This window comes from Pempheris klunzingeri, chromosome 11 (assembly GCF_042242105.1).
Source record: "Pempheris klunzingeri isolate RE-2024b chromosome 11, fPemKlu1.hap1, whole genome shotgun sequence".
In the NCBI taxonomy this organism is placed as follows: Eukaryota; Metazoa; Chordata; class Actinopteri; order Acropomatiformes; family Pempheridae; genus Pempheris; species Pempheris klunzingeri.
This window is the reverse complement of record NC_092022.1, coordinates 684,071-707,268: the sequence shown is the minus strand read 5'-3', so window position 1 is coordinate 707,268 and position 23,198 is coordinate 684,071. Positions and strand designations below refer to the sequence as shown.

Below are 23,198 nucleotides of genomic sequence, written 5' to 3'. Positions count from 1 at the left end.
AGGTGAGACAGGGGCCAGGGTTGTTACTATTCATGTAACAAACTCAGGTCCGCACAATAATTCTATTTCACATCTCTCGAAAATGTAAAAAAAAATTTTGATAATTGATTGACATCCTGATCTCAGTATATGATGTTGCCTTTTCTTTTGGAATGAAGTGATGCCAAGCATGTAAATGCCGAACACTGTCTCTCTGCTCTCTCTGTTGTTGGCTACCAGCTGTCGGCAGATGTGCTCAGGCTGAAGGAGCGTTGTGCTGTCACCAGGAGGGAGTTGGCAGTGCGTCTCAGTACACCTCATGTTGCCCACATCAGACAGAGCTGTGACACTAAGGTAAGAATCTGTGCTCCTCCTCTTTTACATGGATACAACTCTGTCCTTAGAGAGGAAGGACTTGCTTTGCTAGCCCTATCATGTCCTAGAATCAACCAACAGAGTGTACGTTTTGTTCGATGCAGTAATACTTGGTCACATCTGTAATTGCATTGTGTTTTCCAGGTGCAGCAGTTGATGAAAGCAGCAAGGAACGGTACCAAGGAAGGTTTAGAAAAGACAAAGTTAGCAATGATTCGCAAAGTGTCATTTCTGCAGAGAAAAGACTCCACAGGTACAGAAACTGGAACTGGCACAAGGGCACCTTATATGTTCACTCTGTGTAAATCAGATTCATTGTCCCATTTAGCACCAAGAATGCAGAATTGATTAATGTGCATTTGGTAAATGCTTGAAAAGAAAATGGTGCCGTCGACCAACACTTACTTACTCTGGAGTAAGACGTTTAGAAAAATGCAAAGAAAAATCAGTTGTGGCGCCCAGGCTGCACGTGAAAGAAGTCAGAATAAACATTACAGAATGCATGAATGAAAATTGCAGTCCAAACTGCAGTTGTCCAGTCGATATCTGTTGTTGTCCTTTTTCTGCCTGCTCCCTTCTGGGGTCACCACAGCGGATGATCCGCTTGTAGATTTTGGCGTTAGTTTTTTACACCGGATGCCCTTCCTGACGCAACCCTCGCCCATTTTTGGTAGCCGGGACTGGGAGGGAGTCAACAACGGGTTCCCGTGATGCGCAATTATCCACTGCTCTACCGGCCGGATTGTTACAATAGCTGTTATATTTTCTAAATTGAAACTTTATGTGTATCAATCAATCAATCAATCTTTATTTATATAGCATCAATTCATAACAGCGTTATCTCAAGACTCTTTCCATAAAGAGCAGGCCTAGACCAAACTCTTTAATTAGAGAGAGACCCAACGATTCAGGAATTCAACATTAAGGATTCAAGAATCCCCACATGAGCAGCATCAGAGAGAGCTACCAGGATGGAGCCCTGTGTTTATCTATCTCTTTGTGAATAATGTGGCTGTATTTTATTTTGCAGGGGAGGCAAAGGATGATGCAGGATACATGGACGTGTCTGTGTGTGAGTTAAAGCACCCTCCACCACAGCTGTGCCCTATGCCAGAGGGACTTAGCAGTCAACAGGTGTGTGTGTATGGATGTGAATGTGTCCACGCTCATGCTTGTGCATTCACCAGGTGCAAATACCTGTATCAGTTTAGGCCAGTTTCAAAATGAGCTACCTTGTGCTTAGTGTTAGTATTTGTTAGTGATTGTTAGCCATTATTTAAGAGACGTTTTTCGTTTTAACCCCTGATAGTTGTTGCAGGTGTGTTTATTCCAGATTGCTGAGAATTATGAGCCTCTCATTGTCTCCTTCAGGTTGTCAGACGTCTTATTCTCAGCTCTATTGTGCAGAGTGAGAGCAGCTACTTGGACTCTCTCAAAAGAATCCTCCAGGTGAATTACATTTCTGCTGAGGTAATAGGGGTACCACTGCATGTCAGTGTGGAAAGCCTTGATGTCTATGGTGGCAAAAAGGAAACCTATTTAAAGAAACAGTGAATCCAGCTGTTTCTGGGCATTGTTCATCTGGAGACTTTTTTGGAACTCACTTTTGCAATCTGGCAGAGGGCTAGTGGGAGTGGGCCGGTATAAATACTGCTAGAGTAATCAGAGGGAATGAGGAGCAGATAAGTAAGAGGTCAGGTGATGGAAATTGCAGAAAAAGGGTTAGTAACATGAAAAAAGAGGCAGAGAGAATGCATGAAGAATGAGAGATCAGTAGGGATTTGTGACACAATTCAATGCACAAAATGCCCAGCGGTCCTTTCTTTGTCTGTCAGGAGTACCAGAAGCCCTTGCTAGAGCCACAGAACTCAATCATAAACCCCAAGAAGGTCCGGCAGATCTTTTACCGTCTGCAAGAGATCCATCAGTGCCACTCAATGTTCCAGATCGCCCTGGCATCCCGCGTGGCTGAGTGGGATCACAGCGAGAAGATTGGAGACCTGTTTGTCGCCTCGGTCAGTCACACAGACCTTTCCTTCTTTCTTTCTTTCCTTCCTTCATTTCTGTCCTTCTGTCTTTCCCTCCGTTTGAGTGGAAATGTCCTTTGGATCAATCCACAACCCAGTTTCTAATGCAGGCTTTCTGTCAAACAGAAGTTGGTGGAGTGCCCCTATACTATTGCAAAACCCTAGTAAAGAGATTGATATCTAGTTGTACTGATGGCGAGTGAAGTTTATTTCACTCAGCTTGTCGAGCCAACAGAGAACCTCTGTCTGACACAGAGCTTACTCTTACAGAGTTCTTTCAGAATAAAGTACACTGACCTTTTATTCCTTAGGAGTTGAGCAAAAGTCAACTGGACTTGTTGAAGGTACTTGAAGACGTTTCGCCTCCCATCCAAGAGGCTTCTTCAGTTCTGCCTGGTTATGACAGTTATGACCTGGATGACTGAGAATCTTCACAGACATACACTGACTTTGCTCCATGATGTCACCAAATGCAACATTATGGCTTGGTTGTTGATATACAAGAATGAAATATTCTTATGTGATCCTTCAAAGGGCCTTTTAAAATCCAGTTTTTCTCTGAAGTAGCTTAAAGTTGGAAAAAAACATCTTCCTCTGTTTCATTCTTCAGTTTCTGTTTCATTCTCTGATGCTTACTCTGAAATATTCAAACTCAAAATGTCCTGATGCACTCTTTACTCTTTCCACCACAGTTTTCAAAGTCCATGGTGCTGGATGTGTACAGTGACTACATCAACAACTTCACCAATGCCATGACGCTGATCAAGAAGGCCTGCATGTCTAAACCTGTTTTCCTGGACTTTCTCAAGGTGCTCACACTTTTTAAAACCATTTAAAACAGGCAGTGACACAGTGCAACTGTCTGCACTAATTGGGTTTCATCCAAGTTTTTCAGTTGTGTGAAAGACTGACAGATTTGATCCAGTGCTTTTATTTGACTAATACACTGCAAAAAAACAACATTTTCCAATGACCAACTGTATACACAGTATATATGTTAACAGCATATAGTACACACAGAGCTGGACCACAATGCAGGAACTGCCCGAAAGACGAATAAAATAAACAAACAAAATCAATTATACAACCACCTAATGAAGTCTGGATGTTGCTACAATTTCCACAGTTTTCGCACTGTGGCATTTAGACTAATGTTAGGTCGCCTTCTTTCCACACTCCGTGAATAACTACACTGTTGCCCATGAAGTTGGAATAATTGTTCAATACCCCCAATTTTGTTAAAGCCTGAATACACAGCTTGCAAAGGTTCATTGTGGTTTAAGTTTCACTGTGATATGTTTGGAAGAGTTTGATCAACAAAGTTGAGAAGATATAAACTTTATTTATCAAGAATAAATCACATTGTCACAATCATTTCATGAGAAGAGGTAAAAAACATTTTATTCCAACTTTATGGGCAACAGTGTATATTATTGAGCAAACCTCTAACATCAACAACGAGTTACATGTCAGTCAAAACATGATGAGATCAGAATGAACACAGCAACAGCACAGAGCTGTCACTCCTCACATTATGTGCTGCAGTTGGTTGAAAAACTGCATTTGACCTCTAGTGTTGGCTCTTTGTAGAGATGCAGAGAGGGCGTCTAACTGACCGCTCCACAGCAGACACAGCAACAACAACATAGATCTAGTCCTAGTGTGAGCTGTGTTATGTAGGCAAAGCTAAACAAGGAAGAGTGAAAACCCCCTAACAGGAAGTCCTATAACGTAATAACTTCACCTCAGTGAGTACTGAAATGACGGGGACTGTCTGGGATGTTGAAAACGGAATAATGTTAGAAGTCTGGTTAATGCCGTTGCCTGAAGCAGTCAAGCCCATGCTGCTTGTTATTAGAGAGAAAACATCTGAGATGCCACGGCTCATGAAATGAGTGTACATCCATGTTAGATCTGACCACATACATCCTATTTTGAATGTTGCATTTTCAAAGCAGAGAATACTGACAAAATGTACTTTTCACGTGACCTTTAGAAGAAGCAGGCATCCAGTCCAGACCGAATCACTCTGTACGGCTTGATGGTCAAACCTATTCAACGCTTTCCTCAGTTCATTCTGCTGCTGCAGGTGAGTGACTGACACACCAGTGAGGGCAGATCACATTAATCACACACCAGCAACTCTCTCTTTTCTTTTATTATCTGCAGTTCATCGTCATGAATGCATGTTGAGCAGAAAACACGAGCTCCGGTCACGTTCGTCAGATTTTAACCCGTTGCACGTGATTTTGTTGGTCTGTCATCTAAGAGTTTATTGAATGGTTGCTATATTCGATGAATAAAATGAATCATCCAATTATGTATAAATAATATGAAACCACTGGTTTAACCACCTTTTAATCCACATCTTGCAGATCCTCCCTTTAGCCAGCCAACTTTAAAATACCTTGAGATTCAGTTAGACCAACTGATGCTCACCTAAACGTCTGTCCCCCTGTACATCACTGATGTCATGCTGACTTGGATCCCTGCTAATGAAGCTTATCGGCATTTTCAGACAGCAAATGTAAATCCTTCAGAAAGTGGTGTGCAGTCATGTGGAATATTAGTTTTCATTTCAAGGCCTGAAGGAAGAAAAAGGAGGTCACTCCTTTCTGCTGCAGTGCATTTTGGGTCCTTGGTGGTAAAACTTTCTTTAAATCCTTCCCCTCAGTACCTCTTATTTCAAAGCAAAGACAAGCAGATATTGTTGCATAGTATTATTCTCTTATTCAGCCATCAGTTATGAATGGGATCATTTGCTTGTATCTGATACAAGTATGAAGGTGACTGTTCTTTCAGTCCCTACTGATGAGCAGTGTAACCCAGACCAAATAGGCTACTCTGTAAAGGAGGCCTAGTTGTGTTTGATTGGATAGTTGGGCTGTCAGTCTGAATTCATGGGCCAATGGAGGCGCCCCTTTGGCCCTGCCCTACACCTGTGCAGCAGGTGAATCCAAGCATCCAAAGCCCTAGCACACTAGCATCCTCAGCAAAGAATTGCACCTTGAACTGGAATCCATGTGCAAATACCAACCGAAGTGGTGAGTGAACCCTATCATCTCATACACCAACCAAACCCTGCAGATTTATTTCACATTAAACCCAAGTTTAATGTCTTTACCTGTTCACCTAAACAGGTCAGGTTTTTTGGTGGACCTGGTGGACATGATGGCGAGCTAGAGAAGAACCACTGAACAAACCTCCCTGCTTTGGTGTAGGCCTCAAGCCTGGTCTGGAGTAGGCCTCAAGCCTGCTTGGGTGCTGGCTCAAACCTGGTGGTATTAGGACTGCTGTAATGGTAGCGTACTGTGCCAACAAACTTCTTTTTCCCGCTTCTTCATTTTTTTCCTCTCCTTGAGATTGAGAAGGACTTTAAAGGGACATTATTGTTTTTTTCTCTTGTGTGAATTTTGTTTTTTGCATATTTGAACTGTTGGAACTTATTTATTTTTACTTACTTATTGATTGTGTAATTTAATTCCTTGCAAGGTTTTATGTTTTGTACATTTTTTCGTTCAATCTATTATTTTTGCTGTTTTCCTTGATTTACATCAAGCGCTTTCTGTTTTAATACAGTTGATAAAACCAAAAAAGAATTGGTTTGGTTCATTGGTTTTCCTCCAGCTCCATAGCCGTACCTTAATTAGCCCTGTTCTTTAGTTGATGATTTATTTATGATTTAATAGTGTGTATATATATATATATTTACATTTATAAGTAAAATACACAATTTAATTTATAATATTTCATCATTACATAACGTGGCGAGCTAGCCAGGAGTTGGATTGAAAATTAATGAACAGACATTCTTTAGTTACACTTGATGGGGGAAAAACAGCCTGCAATAATGGAAATTGTTATGCAAGAGTCCATAAAAATCCCAGATTCTGTTATAATTTCTGGTTTAACCAAAACTGAAACAGATAACGAACTTGAAAGGTATCTTGCAACATTTGGGTCCATCAGTCATATATTTTACATTGACAACCCTACATCTAAATATCATGGATTTGCTATTGTTGAGTTTACACATGGTACTGCCATGCAGTCTCTTTCACCTTTATGTTTATCTTTTCACCTTTGCTTTATGATAGTCTTACTAGGACAGATGTTACCTTTAAAGTGTGTGCTTTGGCCAGTATGTATAGTCCTATTGCATGCAGCAGCGCCACCAAGAGCTACCTTGAGGAACTGCAGGCAATTGCAAAATTAACTGAGAGGCCATTTGAAATTTTGCTGCAGGAGGATCTAGAAAAAGTTTCCTCTCAGTCCTTTTCTTTGATGCAGGGGGTAAAAACTGAGTCAAAAAGTAAACCTGCATCACCACTTACCAGTGACGCTGCGGAAAAAGGTCTTAAAGACAGTCCTCTTAAAGTTAGCACAGCACAGACTGAAACAACCCCACTAAGAAGCCTGACCACTGATTTTGCTTCCTTTGTTGTGCCTCCTACTACAGTAAAGCGTCCTACTGCTCTTTCAGGAGATGTGGTCAATCCACCTGAGGTTCAAAAAGTTGTAGTTGAGCATATTGTCAAGACAAACAATGTTGTGTCCCACCATGGTTCTTCCAGACTCAGGACTTTTTCTGGGAAGATCACACGACCCAGTAATGAAACAGACTATGATACCTGGAGAAATAATGTGGACTTGTTTCTCACAGATCCTTCCATTTCTGACTTGGAGAGGTCTCGGAAGATTTTTGAAAGTCTGCTGCCACCAGCTGTTGATATTGTGAAACATTTAGGCCCTAAAGCCTTACCTGGTGATTATCTCGAACATCTTGATTCAGCATTCGGCACTGTGGCAGACGGAGATGAGTGTTTTGCAAAGTTTCTAAGCACTTTACAAAACCCTGGTGAAAAACCTACAGAGTATTTGCATCGTCTTCAAGTTGTTTTGAACACAGCCATGAAAAGAGGAGGTGTCACTGCTAATGAATGTAATCGGCATCTCTTAAAACAGTTTTGTCGCGGCTGCTGGAACAATACCCTCATCAGTGACCTTCAGCTAGAGCAGAAGAGAGACAATCCTCCATCTTTTGCAGAGTTACTCTTATTGCTTCGAGTGGAAGAAGATAAGCAAGCAGCTAAAGCTTCTCGCATGAATAGAAAATTTCCCCCTATGGGGGATAAAATAAAGAAGTCTAAGTCTGAATCATCACCTTGGTACAACAAAGCCCACGTGCATTGGTTCCAAATCACATGTAGCATCACATGTGCTTGTTCCTGTTCACAGTCATCGGAGCTTGACCAGCTTAAGAAAATGGTCGATCAAATGCAGCAGCAACTGTCAACTTTGACCATGCTTCATTATAAAGTGAGCCATAGCAGTCCCTCAGATGAAGCTAAATTCCAGAAGGCTCCTGCACAGTCTGCAACTCTGCCTAAAAACCAGTCTAAAGTATACACCAAACCAAGCACCCAGCTTCGCCCACGATTTTGCTTTAAATGTGGAGAGGATGGTCACATTTCACCAAAGTGTCAGCAAGCCCCAAATCCTTCTTTGGTTGCATCAAAACAGAAACAGCTGCAGGAGAAACAAATGAAACGGATGAAATCACCATTTTCCAGTAATTTAAACTGAAACCAGCTTCTGTGGAGGGACATTCAGGAGCTGGAGATCATGAAAAGAGTCCCACTGCAAAGCGGGCAGCTATAAACCAAACCAAAGCAACTGATTGCCTATCTAACCTTCCCACAGGACTTGTGGGAACCAGAAGTACTGCACAGGTCAAGATTTCAGGAAAATCAACAACTTGCCTACTTGACACAGGATCCCAGGTCACTACAATCCCTTTGTCCTTTCATAAACAGTTTTTGGCTAATCAACCAATTAAACCTTTAACCACACTTCTAGAGACAGAAGGAGCAAATGGACAACAAGTTCCTTATCTTGGCTTTGTTGAGCTGAATGTCACATTTCCAAAGGACTTTGTTGGAGCTGAAATGGAAGTTTCTACCCTGGCTTTGGTTGTTCCAAACCTTCATGCCCATACTGGACAAGTATTGATTGGCACCAATACATTAGATCTTCTGTACTCTGATTACTGCCTGCACAAATGTAGTTTCCTCCCTTCTCAACATGGTTATCGTGCGGTGTTAAAAATCTTGGAACTACGGCATCAGTACTCTCAGAATGGTAACCTTGGATCAATAAAACTCAGAGGCTATACACCTGAAGTGATTCCTGCGTACAGCACTGTAGTTCTGGATGGCATGGTCAACAACCATGCCTGCCACTCAGAGAAATGGGCCCTTATTGAACCTCCATCCAATTCTTCTCTACCCTGTGGGATATTGGTTAACTAGCTGTCTTATTACTTTGCCAACCAAGCGCTATAGTCATCTTCAGGTAGTGTTGCACAATGAAACTGGTCATGATATAACTATACCACCAAAGATGGTGTTGGCTGATTTGAGTGCAGTACAGAATGTCATTAACCACCAGCAATTTGTATCTCAACCATCAGAACACACCAACCCTTCCACTATAAGTTTTGACTTTGCTGATTCACCGTTGCCCTTGGAATGGAAAGAGAAGATAACCAACAAACTCAATGCAATGCCTGAAGTATTCGCTCAGCACGACTTGGATTTTGGATGCACTGATAAAGTAAAACATCATATCAAGTTAAGTGATGAAACACCATTCAAACAGCGTGCCAGACCTATCCACCCTCAAGATGTTGATGTGGTGCGTAAACATTTGCAAGAGTTAGTTGATGCAGAGATTATTCAAGAGTCCGAATCTCCCTTTTCTTCACCGATTGTGGTCATTAGGAAGAAAGACAACTCTGTTCGCTTATGCATTGACTACAGAAAGCTAAACTTGCAGACCATCAAAGATGCTTATGCACTCCCCAATGTAGAGGAAGCTTTCCGTGCTCTTTCTGGTTCCAAATGGTTTTCTGTCTTGGATCTCAAATCTGGCTATTATCAGATTGAGATGGAAAAATCTGATAAAGAGAAAACTGCTTTCGTCTGTCCTTTAGGCTTTTGGGAGTTTAATCGCATGCCACAAGGTGTCACTAATGCACCAAGTACATTTCAGCGCTTGATGGAAAAATGCATGGGAGACCTCAACCTTAAAGAAGTCTTGGTTTTCATAGATGACATTATCATCTTCTCTGATACCATTGAAGAACATGAAACTCGGCTCTTAAAGGTGCTCCAAAGGCTTAAGGAATATGGTTTAAAGTTGTCACCTGGGAAATGCAAATTTTTCCGATCTTCTGTGCGTTACCTTGGCCATATTGTCTCTGCCAATGGTGTTGAAACGGATCCAGACAAAATCAAGGCTTTAAAGACCTGGCCACAACCAAAAACTCTCAAAGAATTAAGATCCTTCCTTGGTTTCTCTGGTTACTATAGAATATTCATTAAGGACTACTCTCAGCTAGTCAAGCCTCTAAATGACCTGACAGCAGGATACCTACCCCTTCACAATCGTGGAAAGAGAGGTCCAAACTTGCAATATCACAGCCCAAAGGACCCTTTTGGATCTCGGTGGACATCAGCTTGTCAACAACCTTTTACAACCCTCCTTGAGAAGCTTTCCACAGCTCCTGTTCTTGGATTTGCCAATTCCAAACTACCATACATTTTACATACAGATGCTAGCACAACAGGGTTGGGTGCTGCACTGTATCAAAAGCAGGAAGGGAAGCTGCGAGCTATTGCTTTTGCCAGCCGGGGATTATCTCGCAGTGAGTCCAAGTATCCTGCTCACAAATTAGAGTTTCTCGCTCTTAAGTGGGCTGTTACTGACAAATTCAGTGACTACTTGTATGGTACTCCTTTTACAGTTGTTACTGACAGTAATCCCCTTACTTACATCTTGACAACAGCTAAACTGGATGCAAGAAGCTATTGATGGCTATCTGCTCTGTCCAACTACAATTTTCAGTTGCAGTATCGAGCAGACAGACAGATTCTTGATGCTGATGCATTATCAAGACGTCCCCATGGTGACCTTGCTGATGATGAGTCTTCCCAAAAGGAGACTGAGAGAATTCGTCAGTTTGCCTCCAATCATTTGTCTGAGTCTGATGTTCAGGCCATTTGTGATAAACACATAGTTTGTAACACTTTTATGCCTGATAATGATAGCTACAGTTCCTTGCCACTCATTGAATCACTTGTTTGTAATCCAGATGCTGTGCCCAAAACTCTGATTGATGAAACCCAAAGTGGACTTCCTGTCATGTCTCATCTCACTGAGGACGATTTGAGACAAAAACAAAGGTCTGATCCTAGTATCCGAGAGGTCATTAATCAACTGGAGTCAGGAGAAACACCAGCCCCTACAGTTTGAGCTGAAGTTCCAGAACTTCCTCTTTTGCTTAGGGAAGTGAATCACCTTGTGTTGAAGAATGGAGTTCTGTACAGAAAACGTCATGAAGGTGCAAATACCAACTTTCAATTAGTATTGCCAGCGGATTTAAGAGAAGTGGCATTACAAAGCCCTCACAATGACATGGGACATATGGGAGTTGAACGTGTACTTGACCTTGTAAGAGCTCGTTTCTTCTGGCCCAAAATGGCAGCTTCTGTTGAAAAGAAAATACAAACCTGCAACCGTTGTGTGCCCCGCAAAACTATGCCAGAAAAAGCCGCTCCACTGGTTACAATCCTTACCAGTCGACCCTTAGAGTTGGTTTGCATGGACTTTTTGTCCTTGGAGCCAGACCGCAGCAACACTAAGGATATTCTGGTCATCACTGACCATTTTGCCAAATATGCAGTTGCTATACCCACTCCAAATCGAAAAGCTTGTACTGTTTCCAAAGCACTCTGGGATAATTTCTTCGTTCATTATGGTTTCCCTGAACGCCTCCACAGGGATCAAGGACCAGATTTTGAGTCCAAAACAATAAAAGAGCTCTGTGAAATAGCTGGAATAAAGAAGGCACAAATCACTCCTTACCATCCAAGAGGAAATCCCGTTGAACGGTTCAATAGAACCCTACTTCAGATGCTCGGTACCCTGAGTCATGAGGACAAGACTCATTGGAAAGACTTTGTTAAACCTTTAGTGCATGCTTATAACTGTACCAAGAACGAGACCACTGGTTTTAGTCCTTATGAGCTCATGTTTGGTCGGCAGCCTCGCCTACCTATAGATTTGGCTTTTGGACTTCCTATCAACAGTTCGCAAGAATCCCATTCTCAGTATGTTCAAAAGCTCAAAAGCAATTTGGAGGAGAGCTACAGAATTGCCAGTCGCAATGCTGAAAAGAGTGCAGAACGTAATAAAGCACGTTTTGACAAACGTATCACAGAATCTACTCTTAATGTTGGAGATAGAGTTCTAGTAAGGAATGTTCGACTGCGAGAGAAGCACAAACTGGCTGATAAATGGGAATTAGATATTTATGTGATTGTTAACCGTGCAGGGGATCTTCCTGTGTACACGGTAAAGCCTAAGGACAAAGATGGTCCTTTACGCACATTACATCGGGACTTACTTCTACCTTGTGGATCTTTGTCTAGTCCTGACTCAGAACTACCTGTCATCTTACGATCGCCCAGACGACCAAAGACCCGCAACCATCCTGGTCTCGACAGCGATGGTCCTGAAGATGATGACTTCAATACCGATTCAGATTATGACATTCCAAGAAAAGTAAATGTATCCGTTGAACCCTTCAAGTTCACCAGAATGTATAAAAGAAATCCTGTGAGCCAACCTCTTGGTGAAACCCCCAGTTGTCCTCTGACGACTTCCTCTCCCTTTCCGTCTGCTGAGATAATCTCTTCAGAGAAGAGAAGGGAGATTATTCCAGTGGTGACTCCTGCTAACATCTCCGAGGAGGATGAACCCATCAACATCTCACCAGAGATTGAACCAGATATGGTTGGTTCTGGAGGAAACCTACCTGACCAAGGAAACTTACCTGACATGGACAATACTGACAAGGAACCAATGCTGGAAGAGGATGTTTTGCCTAACCCTAGAGATAAAGAGGGAGAGGAACAGAACGATGATCTGCAACTTAATCAGGAGAATAACCTTCTGCAATCTGACCAAGTGGAGCCTCACAGATACTCTAGGAGAGAGAGAAAGAAACCAGAGCGCCTCCACTATGCCAAATTAGGACACCCCTTAATTTCTGTTATCCAGTCCTTGTTCCAAGGCCTAAGCAAGGCAGTTGTTAACTCCTTAGCTACTTCTGAATGTGATGATGAGCCTATGCATTTTTCAGTTATGAACATTCCTGTGACCACCCAGCCACAAAAAGGATGCGCCGGGACGTGCATTAATTCAAGGGGGGAGGGTGTAACCCAGACCAAATAGGCTACTCTGTAAAGGAGGCCTAGTTGTGTTTGATTGGATAGTTGGGCTGTCAGTCTGAATTCATGGGCCAATGGAGGCGCCCCTTTGGCCCCGCCCTACACCTGTGCAGCAGGTGAATCCAAGCACCCAAAGCCCTGGAAGAACACACACTAGCATCCTCAGCAAAGAATTGCACCTTGAACTGGAATCCATGTGCAAATACCAACCAAAGTGGTGAGTGAACCCTATCATCTCATACACCAACCAAACCCTGCAGATTTATTTCACATTAAACCCAAGTTTAATGTCTTTACCTGTTCACCTAAACAGGTCAGGTTTTTTGGTGGACCTGGTGGACATGATGGCGAGCTAGAGAAGAACCACTGAACAAACCTCCCTGCTTTGGTGTAGGCCTCAAGCCTGGTCTGGAGTAGGCCTCAAGCCTGCTTGGGTGCTGGCTCAAACCTGGTGGTATTAGGACTGCTGTAATGGTAGCGTACTGTGCCAACGAACTTCTTTTTCCTGCTTCTTCATTTTTTTCCTCTCCTTGAGATTGAGAAGGACTTTAAAGGGACATTATTGTTTTTTTCTCTTGTGTGAATTTTGTTGAACTGTTGGAACTTATTTATTTACTTATTGATTGTGTAATTTAATTCCTTGCAAGGTTTTATGTTTTGTACATTTTTTCGTTCAATCTATTATTTTTGCTGTTTTCCTTGATTTACATCAAGCGCTTTCTGTTTTAATACAGTTGATAAAACCAAAAAAGAATTGGTTTGGTTCATTGGTTTTCCTCCAGCTCCATAGCCGTACCTTAATTAGCCCTGTTCTTTAGTTGATGATTTATTTATGATTTAATAGTGTGTATATATATATATATATTTACATTTATAAGTGAAATACACAATTTAATTTATAATATTTCGTCATATGTGTTACAGCAGCACTGAAGAAAATGTCTCTCCAAAGTAATCAAAAATTTAATTTATGATTTATGAACATATGAGGTGCCAGATGAGCCAATTAGTAGCAATGGTTTCTAACTGTGAGTACACACATCAGTGTGATTCTAAATGCACACGCATGAAAATGAAAGCATGCGGCACGACTCTTGTCCAGTACACTTGACTTCATACGAAAGACTGTATTTGCAAAAGAATATTATGAAGTACATTTTTATGTTCCCTATCATCTTCAGATGTGCTTACGGTCTTTTCTGCATTGTCGTTGTGTTGTATCAGGACATGTTGAAGAACACTCCAAAGTCCCACAGTGACCGGCTGCCCCTGCAGCTAGCTCTCACTGAGCTGGAAGCTTTGACCGAGAAACTCAATGAACATAAGCGTCTGGCTGATCAGGAGGCTGAGATCCAGCAGTTGGCACACAGCATTGGCGATCGTAACCTCAACAAGGTGAACATGAGCATTATAACACGCATGCATTAGCTATTCGTTAAACCTGTTGGCTAATGTTTTGTGGACTGAAACTGTATGAATAGTATGAATAGTATTGTGATCTACAAAGCACAAGGCCACTCTCACTGTTCAAAATTTCCTCTTGGTGTATGTAGAAAGTACATGGAGTCTCTAAAATAAATGGGTTAATCGTCGACGAATCTTTCCAGTAATTTCATGACAATGTGTCTAATAGCATATTTCTTGTGTGCATTTGAACTGTGTGCCTTAACCCTTTCATGCATAGAGGTCACTACGTCTTGTATATGCATGAGTTTTGATGGCATAGTTGCACATCAGCCACTACAGTGGATGCTACTGCATCATCTCATATACTGCTACCCAGTGGGAAGCCACTACAAGAGAGAAAAAAAAAAAAATGAGTGAAACAAAGAGTGAAACCAATTTTTTTTCTGTTCAGGCCTTCTATAAAAAGAAACCCTTGCAGGTAAAAAAAAAAAATATGGGGACATCAAGTAACATCTAAGGAGTCATGCAATTGCTAAATTTTCCAAGTATTGATTTTATATTGGGAGGAAATTATGATTAATCACATGTCCACTGAAGTGTACATCATGCATCACTGGCTATATTTCAACTACTGGACATGTAAATATATCTTTATAAAATATGGGTTGAAAAAAATAAAGTTCCAACCTTGTTTTTCATGCCTTAAGACGAATAAGAACACTTCTTCAAATCCTGACTGAGGTTATCATAATTCATGCATGAAAGGGTTAATGATGATGCCAGAGCATAGGTGAACACCAAAATTCTCAGAAATCAGCCTTTGGCAACCATGAATATCCAAATAGAACTTTATATTAATCTTGCCAACAGTCAATGAGACACCTTGTGGTGGACCAAAAGCCTGCCAAACTGATCATTACTTAGCATCTGTCAAAATATGAACTTGTCTGCAAACTGAAGCTGCATTTTGTTAATGTGTGATGTCAACTATGAACTGTAGTAACAGCCAAGCTGTTCATCAAGAAACCTGCCAGCTTTCATTCCAAGTAGTGCGGGTTCTACTGTAACCACTAAACTGCTTTGTGCTTCCAGCTGCTAAACTCGGAGCAGAGGCAGCTGATTCAGTGTGAGCTGCTGACTGAAATTGTTTATGGTGATAAAGGTCAAGTTCTCAAGTCAAAGGAGCGTAAAGTTTTCCTGCTCAATGAAACCCTAATCTGTGCCAATGTCAACCTGAAGTAAGTACCTTCTAGACCCGGAAGCTGCTCTGTTGTAGCTGCAGAATTTCTGCTCTTACTGTATCTACATTGCAGTGTGTCTGGTTGTTACTACCGATCTCGACCAACAAGCTCAGTGCAAGTGTGTCCTGTTCTCATGGGTGACTAGATTTCAGCTCTGTTGTAACTCTGAACAAAACCCAAGGTGGTGTGGGGAGTGGGGGCAGTCGGGATCGGATGCTTTCCTGTGTGATTTACACTGAGGAGACAGCTGGATTTTAAGTAGCTGCCATGCAGTCAACATTTCTAAAATGTTTGTCCACCAGGGGCCCCCCTGACATCAGCAGCCTCGTTCCTGTTGGTCCCAAGTACACAGTGAAGTGGTGTGCTCCACTGATGCAGACCCAGGTGGTGGAGGTGGGACAGGACAGTCTGCAGAGCAAGGACTGTGTGATCACAGCCAGATGCCACAGCTCCACCTCCAGCACCACAGGTACACCTACAGCTCAACATCTGGGCTGCCAAAGCCCACATTGACAAATGGTACATACAAAAACATGCACAATACTCACAGAGGTGATTAATAAAGGTAATAAACATAGGTTTTAAAATGAAAACACAAAATTGTAAAAAGTCTTAAATTGAACGCTTTAACCTATCAATGTCTAGCTAACAATTTATTAGGCTTCCACTTTCACATTCCGTGCTGATCCTGATAAAGAACAAAACTTGAACTAAAAAGGTCACAAGTGACTCTGCAGCACAGCAAAGGGCAGTAGGGGTCCATCCCATTCAATAAACAGAGTCAGTCAGATTATATTATATATCTGATTATATAGTGTCCCATGGGTGCTAATTTGGTTGTAAATTCATAATCATTGCTAACTAGATGATGTTTAGGTAGTAGTGCTACATTCAGCTACATAAAAGTTGAATGTAATGTGTGTTTCAGGTAAAGTGTTCCTGGGTCCCCCCAGACTGTACCAAGAGCTGGAGGAGCTGCAGCATGATCTGGCTGCAGTGGAGGAAGTCTCACTGCTGGTGGGCACGCTCCATGGAACATACCAGGTAACAACTGTTATTGTTCTCCATTAACTTTTGGTCCAATCAGGATGCAAGGACAGCATTCACATTATGTGGGACTAACACAATCCTCAAATAACCTAAATCACGCTTTTGCTGTTGTTGTTTCTTGTCTACAACGACTTCCCTGAAGTCTCACGAAAGCCCAATCAGTTTTCTAAAAGAACAACTTGTTTTGTCTCGTCCCAGTCGTTTATTTCTGCGTTTCATTCTGCTGTAAAGCATTTTGTGAAGAATGTTTTATAGTGATAGCTCCCTCAGACATGTTCTAACACAGGGGTGCCCACACTTCAAAAGGTCAAAAGGATCTGCCTACATTAAAAATGCTAAACATATATTCATTTCTATATCTACAGAGTGTACTTTATATATACAATATATGTTGGTGTACACTGCATAAGTGCAGCTAATGTAACCCTTGGTATTACACATAAAAACTGAGAGCAGTAATGCACATAGGTGATGGTGAAACAGTGATGGAACCATCAATATATATCCCTTCCTATCCTATTCCCTATCCCAGAATATCCCTTCTTTAGTCAATCAATCAATCAATCAATCAGTGGATCTAAATTGGAAGGCTAACTAGGTCACTTCACTTGCTGGAGTTTTGCAGTAGCTAGTGCGTTTGACTGCTCATGTCCCTGCCCGCGACCCGTAGCAGAGAAGAGATCTCAGACTGGCCGCCCTGTACGTCAGTAGCTTAGTCCTAATTAGGGATGATAGATGATGGACTAAAATCTTTCTTTTTTTTTCATTTTCGTCCTTCAACAGATGTGAAATCAAACTCTACACATCCATTGTTCTGCACAGCGAAGTTCATGCATCACAGTCAGCTAGCAAGAAGAAAAACTGCTCTTTGACTGGGGGAGGGGACTTGAAAAATTGCTTGCTTGTCACCTGATGATTAAAAGCTTTGATTATGTCACTGAAACTGGTTTGAAAGGATCAAAATGCCATGATTGGTATTTTCTTTAGACGTTCTATTAGAGGTGTAACAGCACATGTATTCAACCAATACCAGTTCAGAACATGACTTTCCTTCGCTATGCTACGGGACCGAAGCAATAATTGTCAAAACAGTTCAATAATCCAATTACTCCAACATGAGGAATAATGATTCTAGAGTGCAGGTACAACGGGAACATTCTGGCAGCACACCACTCACAGATGTTAGCCGTTGTCTCAGCCAAAAGAGCCAAAGTTAACCTTTACTCTACCAGCTGTCTGTGTCATAAACAAGAGACCCATAACACTGACTGAGTGCCATACTGTCATTTAAGTATGTTATCTCCATTGTGAAAAAAGAAAATGTCTAAAGGTCAGCCAATATGCTGCTTCCCCAGTATGCCTTGCTAGAGCTTTGTCCCTTGTCTTAAGCATCATTGATAATTCTGTGGAGAACCAGGGGTCTGATCTATCTATAACCCTAAGCTTCTTAAACCGTGTGTGTTTATCAATGTAAGTGACAAATGAACTTGTAAAATATTCCAAAGTCAGTGACATCTGGTATTTCAGATGTGTGATGTATATTATCATGTCACTGAGAAAAGCCAGCTTTTCTTTTGATAACAATCCTAGAGCCCGATCTTTGCATTCTAGCACTTCTAATGCAGGCAACAATTTTCCCCGTCTATTGGACCGGATCACATCTCTTAATGTTGATTTTGAGGATTCCTTTAGATTGGGTCTGGGTTTCTCATTAATCAGCTGTGACAAATTGAGATTGTAATACATTTGTTTTAAATTATTTTAATCACTTCAGCCAGTCAATTCAGCCAATTTAGGGTAAATCTCCTAAAACCAGCGACTCTGTGTTGCTGTATTCAGCAAGTCTGCCCACCACAGTTATTGAATTATTACTAGATAAGTTCACTTTTAGAGCAAGGGCAGGAACTTGTGAGCAATCCACCTGTTCACCTACATTTTATCTTGTTAAATGAGTTTGACTCATGTTTCCAGCATCTCTGATTCTTCTTTATATGATTTATGATTTTTATGATTATATGATATCACGTCCCAGAGTGTTCCCAGAGCTTACTAATTCACTTTGTTAGTACACCTATTTCATAACTGATGGAAATGATGCTCAAAACTAGTATAAAACCAGAATCTCCTATTAACTTGTGACCACAGTTAAAGCTGGCTGCTCCACGGCTTAGTGTGGGCTCAAACTTGTTTCTTTCCCTTTCTCAGAGAATGTTAATAAGGCCTAATGTCTGACTGTTTCATCCTGCCACTTCCCTCTTGTGTCCCTGGGTCAGAATCTGAACACCACAGTGTCTCAGGACTGGTGTCTGGCACTGCAGAGGCTCGTCCGGCTGAAGGAGGAGGAGATCCAGAACGCCAACAAGTGCCGCCTGCATCTGTCTGTACCAGGCAAACCTGACAAGTAAGTGTCAGGAGGTCCATATGGACAGTGTCAGTGCAGGGGTAGTGAGATCCAGCTGTAGTCAGCTTGTACCAGGCAGAGGGATGTAGCCATGGATTGCAAGTATTTTTGAATGTTCATGTGGTTGCATATCCACTATATTTTTACTCCCAGGTCTGGTCGTCCAGTCAGCGTCATGGTGGTCTTCAGCACACCCAGCCCTCTCAGTAAGATCTCCTGGGTGAACCGCCTCCACCTTGCAAAGATAGCTCGGAGTAAGTTTAACAGTGTGACTGTGTGTGTGTGTAGACCTAAGTAACATAACAGACAGTTTGTGCATATTTGTCCTAAACTTTGTTTATGGGATGTAGGCAACTTTGTAACAATTGCTATAGACTCATAAAAGTGTTGGTAAAATAAGAAATAAACTGATATTGGTAATGTTTGTGCTATGTCCACTTCTGATCATTTATTCTGCATAGCCAATTGTTTTAGAACTCTAATGCTAAAACTCATAGGCACTTGTTGTACAGTTTGATTTTTACACTCTAAAATGTTGCATATCTTGGTTGGAATTATTCAAGGAGCGTCATTTAAACGATCCTCATCAAAAATTAATGTATTATGTAAAAAAAAAATGAACATCAACCAATGTGTCATCATCTGATTTTTTTCTAGTGATCGATGTCACCATCGAATTCGAGCTCCCTGTTAAATACAATTGTGTGTGTGTGTCTGTGTGTGTGTTGGGTTTGTCTGCTCAGGAGAGGAAAACCATCCAGGGTGGGAACGTGCTGCAGAAGATGAGAAGACAAAAGCTCCATTTGGTCCACTGCTGACCTGTAAACTTCCTGTCTTCTCCTCAAACACACACACACTGATGGTGAGAGCTGCTGCTTATTATTGATGCAAATATTCAAAAGGAAGATAGAATGTGGGATCCTGTTATCTGTTTGCTCTGTGTGGTTTTGATTTCTGATTTTTACTGTGATTGACAGACATTGGTTCGGTTTACAGGTCACCCAGCAGCCATATATTCTGGTTGTCTCACTAAGCCAAACACATGATGTATGAGATTAATAGCTGTGAAGACCAGACTTTTACATCAGACTGGGACTGAAGGCAGAGGAGGTTGCAACATTTCAACATAATAATTATTTATAGTAAAATAAACAGTGAAAAGCATTAGAACATGATGAAATTGAGACCATCACAAATCTTGAAAATCCAGGACCAGATCATCATTGTCTTTGTTTTAGCAGAGCCAATTTTTTTTATTCTTTCTCAAGGCTGTGCGATGCTGTGGGTTGTACCCATGTTTTAATAAATGCTGCAATGTCTTATTCATTGATAAATAAAGAACGAAATACATGCAGAAATAAATACTCAAATGTAGATAATATAGAAATAAATAGATATGTATTTAATAAATAAATACAGAGAATAAATGTACAATGTGTAAGACCTACCCATAGTTTTAGTATAATTCATTAAAATCACAATTTCTAATTCCAATTACCAATCAATCAACCAACCAACCAACCAATCAATCAATCTCTTTAATTAGAGAGAGACCCAACGATTCAGGAATTCAACATTAAGGATTCAAGAATCCCCACATGAGCAGCATCAGATATTATATTAGGACACAGTGGCAGGAAGAACTCCCCTTTAACAGGAAGAAACCTGGAACAGAACCAGAGAGAGAAAGGAGGGGTTGCACAAACAAACAGCAACCAAAATGATAACAGCGACGAAAGTACTGACAAAAGGAATATGGCTAATAATTTTCAATATGGTAACAGTGAATTACATGACAATAGTTAATATATGAATAATAATAACAGGACTAATATCAGTAAAATGTGTCGGTGGCTGACGATCCATACCAAGTTAGTAACAGATATTAAAGAGACATGAAGCATAAGGATGGAGAGGAAGAGGAGGAGAGAGGAGCCCAGTGCATCATGGGAATCCCCCTGCAGTCTAAACCTATAGCAGCATAACTAGGGGCTGGTCCAAGGCCTGATCCAGCCCTGAACTATAGGCTTTATCACTAAAGAAGGTTTTTAGTCTACTCTTAAATGTAGAGAGGGTGTCTGCCCCCCCAAACCCAAACTGGAAGGAGATTCCACAGGAGACACTACTTTAGAGGAGGCCTGCATTCTGGGAGCACAGTGCTCTAGTGGGGTAGTACGGTACTATGAGCTCTTTAAGATATGATGGAGCCGGACCCTTAAGAACCTTGTAGGTGAGGAGAAGGATTTTAAACTCTATTCTAGATTTTACTGGAAGCCAATGAAGAGAAGCCAGTACAGGAGAAATATGGTCTCTTCTCTTAGTTCTCGTCAGAACATGAGCAGCAGCGTTCTGGACCAGCTGGAGGGTCTTTAGAGACTTGTTTGCTCAGATTCCATGTCCTCAACTTTCCCCAGGATGCATGAGAAATTCATCTCGACTGCCCAACTCCATCTAGTTGGTACTGCCCCCCCCAAGTAGATCTGTTTCCTTTCCTGCCAGAGACTTTGACACTAGGGGTCAGCACTCCTTGGTCCCTGCCCCTGACAAAACACCCGACACCTGTCTGTGCAGGTGGTGGGTCCACAGGGCTTCTTCATTTAATAATGAATGAATAATTTACTCATGTGTTCATGTCAGCTTTTATTTATCTAATTATTTGTTTCACTAAATTGAACAATGAATTCATCTTCTGTAAAGATGTGTTTTATAATGCTGCTGTGGGTGACTATGGGGATGACTATGAGGGTGACTCTAAGAGGGTGACTATGAGATTGACTTTATGGGGGTGTCCTCTGATATTGTCCTGGATGTGAATCCTTGGGATCCCTGTCACATAATTTCTTCATCTCTTTCTTAGAGACGGTTCAGTAATCTCTGCAGTAATTTTGTATTTTGTGATTACAACACTGAAAGTTCTTTATTGATGAAATTGTATCCATCTGGTCTCACAGCATATTTTATGCCTTTTACTTTACAGGTGTGACAATGAGCTTCTCCTGTACTGCATGTTTTTTTTTGGGTCTCCAGTAGTCCAACACTAAATGAAACATATCTCTTTGTGTTTATGTAGCTTGAGGCAGCTCTTCACAGTCCATCTCAATCCAGCCTTCTTGGTTTGTGCACTGCCAGTATGTCCTTACCACAGGGTTACCTCTGGGTGAGTACACTTAGCTACAGTATGTATGGGAATATATATGAATATGATATAAAGCTATTCATCTAGCCAACAAATTGTGGCTCTTCTGTTAATTTGCGATGTCTCCACTGTGTAACTGTATGAGAGTTGATTTCAGATTTGTTGTTGTGGTAAGGCTACCATGGTCACTTTAAAATACACTTTCTCCTTTATTCATGAGTCGTGACCAGAGGCATTACGTTTTCAGATTGTCTGTCCGTCCCATTCTTATTAATGCGATATATCTTTTACTCTTTTAATTTTTCATATATTTTTGCAATTAGTGGGTATGATAAGTATTAACACAAGTATTCACAGCAGACAAGAGAAACACAGACAAGAAAGAAGAAAAAAAATGATATTGTTCCATTCAGGTTAAGATAATCTGAAGTGGTGTAGAGAGGAATCAAATCTAGATGAACTGCAGGAGAGGAGACCAGCAGAATAACTTCTTCTGCCTAATAAGGCAGACTTGGAGTTTAGTCAATAGATAGGATTCATATGGCTTTACTGATGAAGTACAACCCCAATTCCAAAAAAGTTTGGACACTGTGTAAAATGTAAATAAAAACAGAATGCGATAATTTGCAAATCTCATAAACCCATATATTATTCCCAATAGAACATAAACAACATATCAGATGTTGAAACTGATTGAATTCATCTGGCTTTATGGATAAGTAATTGGGTATCATCTGCATAACAGTGGAAATTAATGGAGTGCTTCCTGATAATATTACCCAGAGGAAGCATATATAAGGTAAATAATATCGTTCCTGTCCAACCTCCACCCAACACGGGACCCCAGCTGTTAAAGGGGAGTTTTTTCCTTTAAAAGGGAGTTTTTCCTGCCACTGTTTCCTAATATAATATCTGATGCTGCTCATGTGGGGATTCTCGAATCCTTAATTTTGAATTCCTGAATCGTTGGGTCTCTCTCTAATTAAAGAGTTTGGTCTAGACCTGCTCTTTATGCAAAGAGTCTTGAGATAATGCTTTTATGAACTGGCGCCAAATAAAAAATTGATTGATGACGAATTACATTGTTTTTGCAGTTGGCGTAATCGGATGTCATTCCCGCCAATGTGGATTAGAATCTTACCGAATCTACATTTAGCCAGCAGTTTTAAATTGGACTCTATGGTGCCCGCTCTGGCCCCTGTGATGCATTTGACTGTGGTCGCTGGCGTCGCTAGCTTCACGTTTCTGACTGTGGAGCTGCCGATGACCAGAGTCGCTTTCTCAGTG

At 41.2% G+C, this 23,198-nt stretch overlaps 1 protein-coding gene across 1 annotated transcript in view; it reads left to right on the top strand.

Moving 5' to 3' along the window:
* Nucleotides 1–251: 251 nt before the first annotated feature.
* Nucleotides 252–23,198, top strand: part of arhgef10lb (Rho guanine nucleotide exchange factor (GEF) 10-like b) — a 36,030-nt gene continuing 13,083 nt past the window's right edge. Inside the window, 15 exon segments of the mRNA XM_070840134.1 lie at nt 252–333; nt 499–607; nt 1,385–1,488; nt 1,726–1,803; nt 2,190–2,369; nt 3,074–3,190; nt 4,378–4,470; nt 13,901–14,071; nt 15,176–15,321; nt 15,627–15,820; nt 16,220–16,368; nt 18,648–18,775; nt 18,929–19,029; nt 19,519–19,637; nt 21,846–21,932. Coding sequence (XP_070696235.1) covers nt 511–607; nt 1,385–1,488; nt 1,726–1,803; nt 2,190–2,369; nt 3,074–3,190; nt 4,378–4,470; nt 13,901–14,071; nt 15,176–15,321; nt 15,627–15,820; nt 16,220–16,368; nt 18,648–18,775; nt 18,929–19,029; nt 19,519–19,637; nt 21,846–21,932 — 1,764 coding nt within the window. The 5' untranslated portion in view covers nt 252–333; nt 499–510.